Below are 14,040 nucleotides of genomic sequence, written 5' to 3'. Positions count from 1 at the left end.
GAGATGAGCTTAGGGAGAAGATATTGAATATTCCAAACCCCTTTTCTGCTCTAGTAATGTACAGGGACATCGTGGGGCCTTCTCAGAATTTCCCTGCAGCTCTGGAGGAAGAGTTGTGACCATCGGTTTGAATTGGCTACGTGTAATATTATATTTCATGCGTAGTTTAGCCTTGATTATCCAGATTTCCAGCAGCTTAACTCCCAGTGGTCAAGGGCACCGCGTCAAGACAGTGCCTCCCTTTAACCCCTTTCCTGCCTATGCCAATATAGTACATCATTTACTCCCTCTGTCACCGCATCAGCCCTCCCACAATACAAAGGTGGAGGGACCGTGGGTTTCCATGGCTTTCGGTGTAAAAGAATAAAGATAATACACTGTGATACCGGAGTATTTCAGTGGATTATATGAGCACAAAACAGAATAAAAGCATGAGGATAGAACAGAAAAAAAGCTGAAAAGTTAAAAAAAAATACATATTTGTTGTCACTGCATTTATAACGAACCATTTAGTAAAAACAATGCATTATTTATGCATCAGAGAATGCTGTAAAACATAAAGAAAAACAAAATGCAGACTTCTGTTTATTCAGCTTCACAAAAAAAAGTGATCAAATACGTTTATGCAGCCCAAAATGACATCAAGGCAAGTTACTGCTCATCCTACCAAAAACAAGCCTTCACGTACCTCAGTGGATGGAAAAGTGGAAATCTTCCGGGCCTGTGAAGGTAGTTACACAAAAATAAAGTATTTTCAAAAATAGTGGGCAAAAGTAGAAAAACTTAAATGTTTTAGCCTTTTTTTTTAAATTTGGTATCGCCGTTATCCTGACGACCCGTAGAATAAAAATGTCATTTATTGTATACCGTACGGTGAATGCAGTGACAACAAAATAAGCTAAATTGTTGCCTTTTCACACCCTGGTACACAATACAACTCATCCCTTAGGAAAGAAGCCCTCATACGGCTAGGGGTTTATATACACGGCCGTATGCATTTTTACGTGCGCCCGCCAGCGCTGTAAACGAGCATGATCAGGCGCAGAAATCTGTCGTGGGATATTGCTGCGCTTTTTTTTTTTTTTTTTTTATGTGAATGTCAATTGGACGTTCTAATGTTAAAAATGCATCGCACAAAAATTGCAAAACACAAACTTGCGATTTTTGTATGATGCGTTTTTAACCTTAGAAAGCCCTGTTGACATTCGCGTTTAAAAAAACGCAGAGATATCGCAACTGTGAAGAAACCCGAGGCTGCATCCGCACGGGCTACAAAATCTCACTACAAAACATCACTCATGTGAAAGAACCCATCGGAGACCATGGGATTCGCATTGTAGCAATGATTTTGTAGCCCGTGCGGATGCAGCCTCGGTCAAAGAACAGGCTGATCATTAATTACCAAACGTAGCCGCACTAATTGTATTGTTACAGTAAACATTCAACTTTTGATTACATTTTTTTTCCTTTTTTTTTTTTTTTTATCAAAGTAGGTTCACAGTTATTTGCTGATAAATAAAGAAACCATAGGGGTCAAAGCTCTATTTTGTCTGATAAGAGTATGCAGCACGTTCCCACTAGTGGTGGTTGCAGGACAGCAAGGGAAAGAAAGGGAACCTTTCACTGGTTTTAACCCCTTAAGGACACAAAACTTTTTTTTTTTTTTCCCCATTTTTCGTTTTTCCTCCCCCATTTAAAAAAAATAATCACACCTCCTTTATTTACCCATTGACATAGCTGTCTTGGGGTTGTTTTTTGCGGGACGAGTTGTATTTTTCAATGGTACTTTTGATAATGTACAATATAATGTGCTGAAAAACTTCTAAGTAGAGTGAAATAGAAAATAAAACGAAATTCCTCCATCTTTCAGTGCGTCTTGTTTCTACGACACAAAAACTGCAACAAAAATGACCTGATAACTTTATTCTATGGGTCAGTATGATTACTACGATACCAAACTTATGCAGTGTTTTTTTTGTTTTTTTTTTGTTTGCTGTATTGCTTTTACTTCTTTTCAAAGATTTGTAATTTTTAAAAATTCTTTTCTGCCGCCATCTTCTGGCCGCCATAACTTTTTAATTTTTTCATTGACCTAGTTGTGTGAGGGTTCGGTTTTTGCGGGACGTCCTGTAGTTTCCGTTGGTACTTTTGATCGCTTTTTCGTTCAACTAGATTGTATCATGACATGGATGAGAAAACATAATTAACAATAATACGTAGCTGTCTTACTCTGACGAGTTAAGTTCTGTAAAAAGGAATTTAACAGCATATCTCTTCTGCCAGTGGACCTTGAAAAGCATCCAAAGAGTACAGCCCTGTCACAGATAAATCAAACCATATAATAAAACTCAAAGTAAAACAGATGAACACGGGGTAGGAAAGGGAAATCTAGGGGAGGGAAAGGCGGGAAGGGACATCTGGGCTTCAAAGGAGGTTAGAAAAGATGAATCAACCCTGCCGAGTAGAAATGTTGGAATCCCAGGCTATCTCTGACATTCTCTCATGTGAGGCCGAGGAAACCAGGGGCAAGCCCAAAGCTAACTTTTACTATGCCATGCCCGAACCTAAAGACAGCCATTGTCCCATTCTGTGAGATGACCTACATTCCAGGCATGGCTGCCACACCGCATTAAGATCTAGGACCTCCTCCACTCTCCTCTCCGCATAATGCACCAGGGTGTTGGTTGCCTCCAACCATTGAACTCTGGTTGGGGAAACATTGGTTCTCCACAAGCTTGGGATAATCTGCCTAACGGCCTGGAGAAAGACTCATAATATACCCTCTTCACCTTTGTTATGGACCCCGGAAACATTGACAACAAAGCCATCTCGCAGGTGAGAACAACGGGAGCGCCACATATCCTGTTATACAGGGCCAAGACATCCGACTACAATGCTGCCACCGGGGAGGGGCAATCCCACCATATGTGACTCGTACTACCCCTACTCCCAGAGCACCTCCAGTACACAAGAGCGGTGTGGGTGAACATTCTATGTAGGCGCTCCGGTGTCCTGTACCATCCCGACAATATCTTAAAGTTAAGTTTGTGGAGTCTAGAATACACCGTCCCCTTGTGTATTACAGTGATAGCTTTTTGTCACTGCCCCTGGGGAAGGTGCTGACCCAGCTCCCCCTCCCAAGCTCCAACATACCCCGGATGTTCGTCCCCCAACTCTCGAGACAGCAGCCTCTTTATATAGGACGATATTGAATGTTTAGGAGTATCTGGAGATGCAAATTACCTTGAAGGGTGTAAGGAGTTTAATTAAACCTGTATCGGGTGTCAGAGAATCCGAAGCCCCCCGCAGCTGAAAATATCTCAGCCATTCTCCTGAGAGAATCCGGGTCCCCTGAAAGAACTCCACCAGAGGATTCAGCCTGCCAGGTCCGAGAACATCCCTCAGACGTGCAATGGGGTCTGAGTGCGTAGACAGGAGATGCATACTGTGTTTAAAGGCCTTAAATTGTGGAGTAGCCAGTAGCAGAGTGAGCGGTTCAGGGATAGAGACCCACGAACTCTGTGGCAAAGCATGTCCAAGCTGACCTTAGTTGCGAGAGTAAAGTGGACAAATCAAGAGACTTGTCAATGCGCTCCCCATTCACCCCCCACCCCCGGAAGCCAAAACACCCCTGAGCTAACCTGAGATCAGTGGTATATTCTATATCAACCCAAAGCTTTTTCGCTCAATGTTTGAGCAAGTTCCATACGCAATTTGCAATGTTAGCTTTGTAGTATAGGGAGAAATCAGGAAGACTAAGTCCCCCCTCGTCCAGGTGAGGATATTATATTTTAATCTAGGCTTATGCCTCTCCAAACAAACTTGGTTATAAGAGCGCGAATGCGGAGCAAGTATATCTTGGCAATCTAATTGGTGAAGCTTGGTATAAATAAATTTGGGGAGGGAGTCCATTTTGACAGAGTTTACACTTCCACACCAAGACGATAATTAGTAAAACTTTTAAAAACTTTTTTTTTAGCCCCCAGAGGGGACATGAATGTGCGATGGTTTGATCGCTCCTGCAGTATGAAGTAATGCCATAGCATTACATCGTACTGCGATTGGTCAGGTATCCTATCAAGCCACCAAAAGGGCATGGCTTGATAGGCATTCTACTATGACAGCCCTGGGACCTTTCAGAAGGCCCTCGGCTGCCATGACACCCGCACGACAACCCCCGAACATCGGTTGGGGGATTTAAATGCTGCTGTCAGAATTGACGTCTGCATTTAAAAGTTTAATGCGCGATCTCTCTTCATATATACCCCGATGCTGGAGAACGTAACTGTACGTCTAATTAATAATATAATATAATTAATCCTGCCCTGTGCCACATGCAAATTCCTCGGTCCGGTGGGTGGACCCCGAAATACTTCTGGCCACAGGTTTTAGCATGCACCAGCCCACCATGGCTGCTGCTGAATTGCCTTATTCTCACTAAGCTTTGAACATGCTTGCGCCGTAAGTACTGCGGACCAGCACATGCATAGATAGGAAGTATGAATCTGTCCACAATGGAGATACAGGTTCTGCTTCTGTGCTGTCCCGTAGATCTTCCCATGCATGAAGTCAGAATGACTGTAGCAGCTGGGGTGGGCGGGGGTATTCTAAAACCTGAGGCCAGAAAAGACTATCCGTGCCCGCCTGCTGAACAGGCCCAGGTGCGGGAAGGTTTCAAAAACTTTTTTTTTTTTTCAGGTATGCTGAGAAATCAGACAGTTGCAAACCTACATTTGGAAAGGCCTGTTATTTACTAGTCTGCCCCTGTATTCTGTCTAGTATGCCTGATACCACTGACAGGTTCCCTTTAAGAAAAATAACATGTTTTCCTGCAACCACCTCTAGGGGGAGCTGGCTGCATACTGTAACTGCATACCTGTATGCAGTTACCTCCTAAGCTCCCTCTAGTGGGGAATGCAGGCAGCCAGAATGTTATGTCTTACAGCTATGTCTGAGTAAGGAAATTTGAGTCTAGTATCTGAAAAGCAAAACGCCAATTCCTTTGAAGCTGTAATTAAGATGCAGGATATTAATTGGGATTCAGAATTTAAAACATGTCTTTATTACTACTGCAGTATTCCAGAGGTGGCGCTATAATCGCAGTGCAAGTGGAGAATGAGTATGGCTCATATGCCAAGGATGCCAACTACTTGGAGTTCATAAAAACGGTAAGTGCATCTTGTAATGTTTATGACCTCATCCGATGCTGTAAGAGGTGATTATGGGTGAGTAGTGAAAGTTCTTGCTTAATTCCCTCTTGCCTCATCTGACTTTCCCATTATTCCTCATGTGCATATGGATCTGGGGAACTGAGGAGTTAACAAATTAAAAAAAAAAAAAAAAAAAATTTGGGCCACCATGGGAACCAATGGGCTGCAGGGTAAAGTGATACCTGGCACTATCACAGGTATAAACAGGAGCAAACAAAATATAAAACCGCCATGCTCCAATAAGTCGAGCCCCCGGATACATAAAAGTATGACTTGTATTGTAACCAAGGCTGGGAAACAGTATGTAAACAATGGCCTTGACAATAATACCGCCTTTTGGATCCACTAGTAGTGCCACATAAGACCACCAGGTTACCGGCCTGAACCATAAAGCTGTAAACGGTTATAAAGTTTTGAATGAAGCGCGGCTGCTGCAACAGCCGGGTGTGACGTCCCCTCGAAGCGTCATCGACTGGATACAGAATTCCGAGGTCTGTACATCCAGTCAATGGGCTAAAGGCACCAGTCCATTGTAAAGAACACTATTGACTATTTATTGACAAGTTTCATAGTTGGTGTTATTATCTTTTAAATGGCAACTTTTGTTGCATATAGTAAATTTCAGGCCATTGTGAGTAATTACTACATTGTCGCTCCAGGCGCTGCTACGTCGTGGGATTGTGGAAATGTTACTGACCTCTGATAACAAGGATGGGATCAGCTCAGGCAGTATGGAAGGAGGTAGGTCCACCGCAGTCATCTGACCATTAAGCAGTCTGGCTTTAGTTCTTTTCTGCTTCCGCTTTAATTTGACACATTTAAGGGCGGTTTCAGACGAGCAAATGGTCACATCTGTAATACGGATGAAACTGCAACCGTACGCCGTCAGTATTTCATCATTATTTGATCTGTATTTGCTTCCATGTTTGCTGCTACAGGTTTTATTTTCTACTGCATGAGCACAAATCTTTATTTGCCCGGTAGAACCTAAAGCCAATGAGTGCAAATATGGAGAAAAAATGGACTATTAGCTCATGCTACATTTTTAAAACACGGCTGTGAAAACAATTTGGTCGTGTGACTAGATACATAGATTTACATTAGCTCTGTATGCCGATCCAGAAAACACGAGGTAAAAATACGCACTTCTGCAAGCGCCCTAGGCCCGAGCTTCATGGTGACTATTCGTTGCATTAACCTCATATGCTGTATGATACACACTCTGTGTTTCTCCTACAAGGGAAGGCGTTGTGGGACAAGCACCAGACTTTCAATATGGAGAGAATATTGGCGGTTGTCAAATGTCACCTAAGACTTTATTTTACTCTGGTGACTTTTAACAAGTACAACAATTCTCACCACATCAAGTCCTTCCCCCTAAGGGTGCCTTCACATTTGCGAGAAAATCCTAAATTTTTTTGGAGCGATGCGAGAGTGAGTGAAAGCGCAGAATTGTGAAACCAATGATTTCAGTGGTTTCATTCCCATTTGCGATGTTTTCACACGTGATGTGGAGTGGAAAAAAATTGCGGCATATTCTTTCTTTTTGCGATATCACCCATTGTTCTCAATGGGGATGGTGTTTTTAACATTTGAAACTCCTATTGTCTGTCGCCTGAAAACGTGCAAGAAAATTGCGCGCGTCAGCGATGTTTGTTTTGGCAAGAAAAAGCATCTCTGACGCTCAGATGCCTTTTGTGCAAAGTTGTGATTCTGCCGCAATTTTTCTCATGGTGATATCGCGATCGTCAGTGTGAAGAAGCCTTTACAGCAAAACTGAGGTCACACAATCATCATCATCGTGAAGCCGCTACTGTTCAGAAGACCCCACCAGGAAGAGCCGCTGCAGGGAGTTTGGTTCCCTACATCTCCTTTTTTCTAGTCTCTGATTCTTCCTGCTTGCAGAGGAGAAATTTGGGCAAGAGGTATATAATGGAGAATTCCTCGGCTATTAGTTCCTTAATAGAGATGAGCGAACGTACTCGGATAGGCACTACTCGTCCGAGTAATGTGCCTTATCCGAGTACCTCCCCGCTCGTGCAGAAAGGTTCGGGAGCTGCCGCTGCTGACAGGTGAGTCGCAGCGGGGAGCGGGGCAGAGCGGGCGGGAGAGAAGGAGAGAAAGATCTCCCCTCCGTTCCTTCCCGCTCTCCCCTGCAGCTCCCCGCTCCGTGCCGGCACCCGAACCTTTCAGCACGAGCGGGGAGGTACTCGGATAAGGCACATTACTCGGACGAGTAGTGCCTATCCGAGTACGTTCGCTCATCTCTATTCCTTAACATAGTAAAATAATCAGTCATTTTCAACCTGCAGACTCTTTAACTGTTGTAAAACTACAATTCCCGGATTGTCATGCTTGGAGTTGTAGTTTTGAGGGATCGCAAGTTTCGAACGCATTTTTTACTCTTGACCATTAAAGGGGTTTTCCCGCTATAGAAACAGAAATTCGCAGCTGGGCATGGCATAAAATAAAAAAGGGCAGCTCTCCTCTCCATCCTCGTGGGAAATAGCTGAGCGGCTTCTGTGGCTAAATCTCCCCCCCAGTATGTACATCTGGCAGAAGTCAGGTGACCCTTACAGTGAATCACAGAACACAGTGTCACCATCTGAACTCCTGTCATCATGGCACCCAGCATGTGAGTGCCGATGCTAGGAATTGTAACACTGAGGCCTCTGATTGGCTGCAGCAGTCACCTGACTTCTACCGGACATGCAGCTGATTCTGCACAGCATTTGTCTGGGGGCTGAAGAGAGGTGAACATTGTCCCTTTTTTATTTAATGCAATGCCCAGATATTTTTATAATGGGACAACAGCTTTTAAAGGGAACCTGTCATCACCTTTTGAGCACCATAAATTAAGTTATCATGCTCATGGAGGTCCTAAGGAGTCCAGGTACGTGCTTTGTATATTTACCTGTTTTCCATGCTGTTACCCGTGGAAGTCGATACACGGACAGAACAGCAGACTAATCTCTGCAGGCTGTACACATGCTTCTTCATAGGAGATAAGTCCGCTGCACTGTACAATGATTTCCATGGGTGACCGCGCAAGCCATCTAAGTATGTAAAGTACGTTCCCCGACTCCTCAGGACTTGTCCTATGAGCACCATAATTCAGTTTATGGTTCTTTTAAGTGATGACCTATTCCCATTAATCCTCTTATTGACATTTTCTTCTTCTGTTTTTTCCTTATTGTGTAGTCCTGGCCACCATTAACTTCCAGAAGATTGAGCCCATCCTCTTCACGTATCTTGAGTCCATTCAGGTAACGCCTGCATGTCGGGTTGTCTGAAGCGTCGCACTGTTTACAATGTAATTGCGTATGCGCTGCATGTATATCCATGACCATGGAGCACAATGGGGTTTATTTCGCAGATTCCGCAGTAAAATAGAACATGCTGCGCCCTTTTTTTCGTGAACGGATTTCACAATTCCGACCCGCTAATGACAGCAGAACTGCGCAATCCAGTGCATTTTCTTGACCCACATATTAACGCAGATCAATCGCTCGCAGAATTCGCAATTGCTATCCGCTCGTGTGAGAGCAGCGAAAGGCTGGGTTCCCACGGGACATATTCTCGGCAAAAATCTTGCGGTTTTGCCGCAACAAAAAACTGCAAGATTTCCGCCGGGAAAGCGCAGCTTCAAAACCCGTGGCACATAGCCGCAGGTTATGGAGCAGCTTTTCTGTTGCGGCCGGCTCCTCCATAGAGAGAAGAGCGGCCGCAATGGGAAAAAAATAGACTCGTTGAGGCCAAGGAATCTGCTGCGCAGTGCCGTCTAATTCCGGTTTTGCTGCAATGGATTGGGCGTCCCGTGTGGATGACATTTTTGACAAAACTCGTCCACATGGCTGGCTAATCCTGGGATTAGCGGCTGCAGGTGGATTTGCCGCAGCGAAATTCCGCACGGAATTTCCGTGGCAAATCCACCCTGTGTGAACCCAGCCTAAAGGTTCTTGGTTCATAAACACCTTAGGGTGTCATGTGGTCATCCAACCACAAGGTGGCAGTATTCCTGTTACAAACCGACACAGGGCACACTTCTTTTTATTAGACTGAACAATTATCATTCAGAAAGTCGTTCAAACAAACAAAACTGAATAATCATTCATTTTATACGTGGACGAATGACTGAATGATGAGTGAGCCTCTTGAAGTTGTCGCTCGTTGTTCAGTATTAGCTGGCTTACGACACCAGCACTTATCGTGACGTTTAAACACTGCTCACTCAGTATTTCACCAGCTTGTTCTGTCAGGGCAAACACGAATCGTGGGATTCTCGGCCCGTGTATAAGGCACTCGCCCGGGTACACGATACAGACCGTGGGCAATACAAAACGGGACATTTTAAGTAAGAAAAGATTATATCAAAATGTACGCATAAATACGTGGAAGGACACCAAACCGCTCCGGTCTTCCATCATTTCTGACATACGTCATAGCATCTTGTATATCCTCGTGCATGGGACATGGGCTTCCAGTAAACGAAGACGGAAGGATCACTAATTTGCCAAGATTGGAAGTGTTTCCATCACTGTTGATAAATGTATTCCTCCGCTCTTTATTGATCGAAGTGTAGATATTGCAATCTTTCACCTTCAGTTTCTGCATACATGTCAACCACATATTGACATCGGAGAATAGGGTTTGCCACGTCGGCTCGCACCATTAGTCTGTAAGCCTAAAAATCCATTGGGGAGATTTTCCTTGAAGTCTGATTCCTTGTTAACGGAACAAGCTCCATAAGCCGGATATGGTAGCCATCGTCTGAGCGGGTACTGCAGCGCGTCGTAGTATCACTGCGTTTCTGCCACTCGCTGCAACTGACTGTTGTGTTTTTCCAAAATAATGCCCCGTTTGCCAGTCTGATCCCCAGCAATGACTATGCCTACTTCATCACTTGTTGGCGCATTGAAACATCCTATATGTTGACTAAAATGTGTTTTGTCCGCCCAAATAAGTACTTTAAATGGGGGAGGTGGGGAGGGGGAGTTTAATATTTTGATATTACTGTATTCAAAGCTTTTTTACTTTCCCATGGTCTGAGCTCTGTGCAGGCTTAATTTTTTTTTTTTTTTGCGTGATGAGCTGTAGTTTTAATTGGTACCATTTTGGCGTACATGCGGCTTTTTTTGATCACTTTTATTGCGTTTTTTGGAGGCAAAACAAACAAAATAAGCATTTTTCTCCATTTTGACCTTGGGGGGGGCTTACGGTTTTTGTTGTGCAGGATAAATAGTGTGTTCAATTTATCGTACAGGACGTCACGGATATGATACCAAATATGTAGGATTTTTTTTATACAGTTAGGGAGAAACGCGCAAAAAGTTGCTGGTGGGTGTTTTGTTTTTTTCTTTTTTATATATTTATTTTTATCTCTCTGTAGGGGACTTGAACCATAACAGCTTTGATCACTATGATACTGCATAACAGGACTTGTGTACGCTACCTCTGTAGACCCCCCCCCCCCCCTTCTATATGCGCAATCTGCATAGATCGCAGTATGTATGGAGTTAACAGCGGGGATCGCTCTTCTTACGTATCCCCGCTGTTGCTGCAGGAGGCTGGCTATCGGTAACAGCCGGCTCCTGCTGCGGGATGCTGCTGGCTCAGCTTCTGATCCTACGCCATCCACATGACGTAAATTTATGTCCTGTTGTGTTAAGTACCCTGCAGCCAGGATGTAAACTCATACCCTGTGGCGGTAAGAGGTTAAGGATTATGGACACGTTCGCTGACTTATCTCTTTAATTTGTGTATTTTTACATAAAAATATTTTTTTTGCAGTTGGTTGTTTGTGACGTGTTTAAACCGTTTACTTCTTCCATGTGTTCCAGTACCGCTCTGGTGGAGGCTGCAAAATTTGACCTGAGACTAATGACAGGAAGGGGAGGAATGAGTGACATAGTTTACAGCAGGTGGAGGGGGAAGAGGAGCATTAAATCCTAGTTACAGTAGGGAGCAGGGGAGGAGATATTATTCGACACACTATGTAGTATTGTATTATACCCCTTCTACATGGGATGATTATCGTGCAAATCGCTCGTTAATTCAAGCTGTTTGCCCGATGATTGTACAGTATAAATGCATGCAGTGAAAGAATTGCAGGAATCATCGATGGTCTGCTGCTGCATCGCTCTGTCTAGGATGTCGTTCATCTATGACTGCTTGGTTACTGTGAATGGGCATGGGTGCACCGAAACTATACCCGGTCGCTCCACCTCTAATCACTGAGCGATCATTGGTGGGACGACTGTCGCTTCAGTGTGTAGAAGGGGCTTTACTCTACCTACCTACAAACTGCTGGCTCCTTACTGTACTCGGTGATCCGGCTCCATTCTGACACCTCATTCGTTTCCTCCCGGTGTATCATGATTAATGAGTCTTGTCCATCCTAGTGCTGGTAAAAATAGGGGGAATAGAACATTGCCCAAACTAGATTTATTTTTTTTTTTTTTGTAACCGAAGTAGGAAGAGACATTCGCTAGTTTCTCCTTATTGATTGATCGCTTTCAGATCACCTTATTTTTATGTATTTGGTCTATTTTGCGAGCCGTAATACGAAGCGAATGTAAATCTATGTATCTGTTTAGATGAACGTATTTTTCACGGCCATGTTTTTTTAAAAACGCAGCATGTTTCACTTTTGTCCGTATTTGCATTCATTGGTATTATTTTCTGTTGTGCAAATACAGATCAATATTTTCACTGTAGAAAATACAACCACTGACAGCAAATATGGAGGCAAACGCTGCAAATCATCCGTAACCTGTCTGTATTACAGGCGTGCTACAATACGCTTGTATGCAGCTGGTCATATAGTGTGCGCTCATCTCTAGGAGTACAATGATGACTCTCTTGTCTCTGCAGGGTAACAAGCCAGTGATGGTGATGGAGTATTGGACAGGATGGTTTGACCACTGGGGAGGGGATCATCATGTGTTTGATGTTGACCGTAAGTAATTAGTCACTAAGAACCAATCAATCATTGATCTGTATACTGTCCTCTGAGACCATTTTATGACTTTTTATAACTTTCCAGAGATGGTTTCCACTGTGTCCGATGTGCTGACTAAAGGAGCCTCCATCAATCTCTACATGTTTCATGGAGGCACCAACTTTGGTTTCATGAATGGAGCTCTGCACTTCCATGAATACCGCTCAGATGTCACCAGTTATGGTAAGGATCTGGTGCCGGAGCCCCTCTCCTGGCATGTTCTCTAGAATTGCTCAAAGTCCTCCTCAGTCACTAAAAAATACATCTAACTGGATGACGGTGAGGACAAGAATGCAGCTGGTGTCTGTGGGAGCAAAAATTGTGTGTCTAATCTAACCTGGGGGCTTAAAAAAGTTGTCCAGGTAGCGCCCACCAAGATACACCGGGGTTGAAAGGCTGTTCCGACCCCTGTGTAGCGGCCGGTGCTCATAATTAAAATCCTCGCTCTGCGCTTCATATGACACAGCACTCACCAGCTCGCTGTCTTCTCGTGCCAAGTGAGCGATAGTTTTACTTTCGCACTGAACGATTATCACTCACTTTTGCTCGTTTGAATGAATTTTGTGCGATAATCGTTGTGTGTAAAAGGGGCTTAACCCCCTTATACATGTATAATAGAGATGAGCGAACGTGCTCGTTTAGAGCAATTACTCGAGCGAGTATCGCTTTTTTTCGAGTAATTGCCTAATCAGGTGAAAAGATTCGGGGGGCGCCGGGAGTGAGTGGGGTATTGCGGGGGGGGAGGGGGCGGAGAGCTACTCCCCGCTCCACCCCAGGGCCCCCGAATCTTTTCGCCCGAGTAGGCAGTTACTCAAAAGAAACGATGCTCGTTTGACTAATTGCCCTAAACGAGCACGTTCGCTCATCTCTAATGTATAACTACCTTTTTTTTTTTCCTGCCAAAATGCTTTAACTCGATCTCACCACAAGGCATAATTGTATGCCCTTGATGAGACATACAATTACATCCTCTGAAGCTGAGCCCAAGACATCTGCAGAGGGAACCAGCTGTGACTAACCGCTGGCCTCCTGCTGCAACAGCAGGTATTGGTGAGAACACTGATCCTCGCTGTTAACCACTTGCATGTTGTGATCAATGTTGGTTGGGGCCTGTAAAAGGCTTAATTTAAAAATAGAAGTTGCAGAATTTGCTTTTGTTTTTTATGATATGTGCCAAAAAATAGTACCAATAAAAACTACAACTTGCCACTCAAAAAAACAAGCCCTCATATGGCTATGTCAATGGAAAATTTTTAAAAAAGTTAAGGATTTTGAAAACTCTCTCTGTCCTTGGGTCCAAAATAGGTCGTGTCATTAAGGGAGTCAAAGGGGCTGTCCGGTTGTTGAAGCGTTTTTTTTGTTTTTTTTAAACTATAGCTGCAAATGAGTAACAAAATAAGCAGTGCTTACTAGAGATGAGCGAGTATACTCGCTAAAGGCAATTGCTCGAGCGAGCATTGCCTTTAGCGAGTATCTCCCCCGTTCGAGACTGCAGGTTTTGGGTTCCGGCAGCGGGCATGGAGCTGCGGGGGAGAGCGGGGCGGAACGGAGGGGAGATCTCTCTCTCCCTCTCTCCCCCCCGCTCCCTCCTGCTGACAGCCGCTACTCACCGCTCCCCCGCGCCGGCACCCGAACCTGCAGCCTCGAGCGGAGGAGATACTCGCTAATGGCAATGCTCGCTCGAGCAATTGCCTTTAGCGAGTATACTCGCTCATCTCTAGTGCTTACCCATCCTCTTCAAGGGCGATCCAGTCCTACAGCCCCGCAGCCCTTTTGGCCTTTGTTTAGGAACAGCTATGACCTGACTGTTGCAGTCAGAGGCAGCAGCGG

General features: G+C 44.3%; 1 protein-coding gene across 1 annotated transcript in view; it reads left to right on the top strand.

Annotated features, from left to right (window-relative positions):
- GLB1L2 (galactosidase beta 1 like 2) overlaps positions 1-14,040 on the top strand; it is a 52,091-nt gene that overhangs the window by 26,447 nt on the left and 11,604 nt on the right. The window contains exons 6-10 of the mRNA XM_066606613.1: positions 5,076-5,168; positions 5,870-5,951; positions 8,412-8,476; positions 12,084-12,168; positions 12,256-12,393. Of these exons, the coding sequence (XP_066462710.1) occupies positions 5,076-5,168; positions 5,870-5,951; positions 8,412-8,476; positions 12,084-12,168; positions 12,256-12,393 (463 nt within the window). The remainder of the gene's footprint in view (positions 1-5,075; positions 5,169-5,869; positions 5,952-8,411; positions 8,477-12,083; positions 12,169-12,255; positions 12,394-14,040) is intronic.

The sequence above is a fragment of the Eleutherodactylus coqui genome, chromosome 6, assembly GCF_035609145.1.
Source record: "Eleutherodactylus coqui strain aEleCoq1 chromosome 6, aEleCoq1.hap1, whole genome shotgun sequence".
Lineage (NCBI taxonomy): Eukaryota > Metazoa > Chordata > Amphibia > Anura > Eleutherodactylidae > Eleutherodactylus > Eleutherodactylus coqui.
This window is presented reverse-complemented; position numbering and strand designations above follow the sequence as displayed.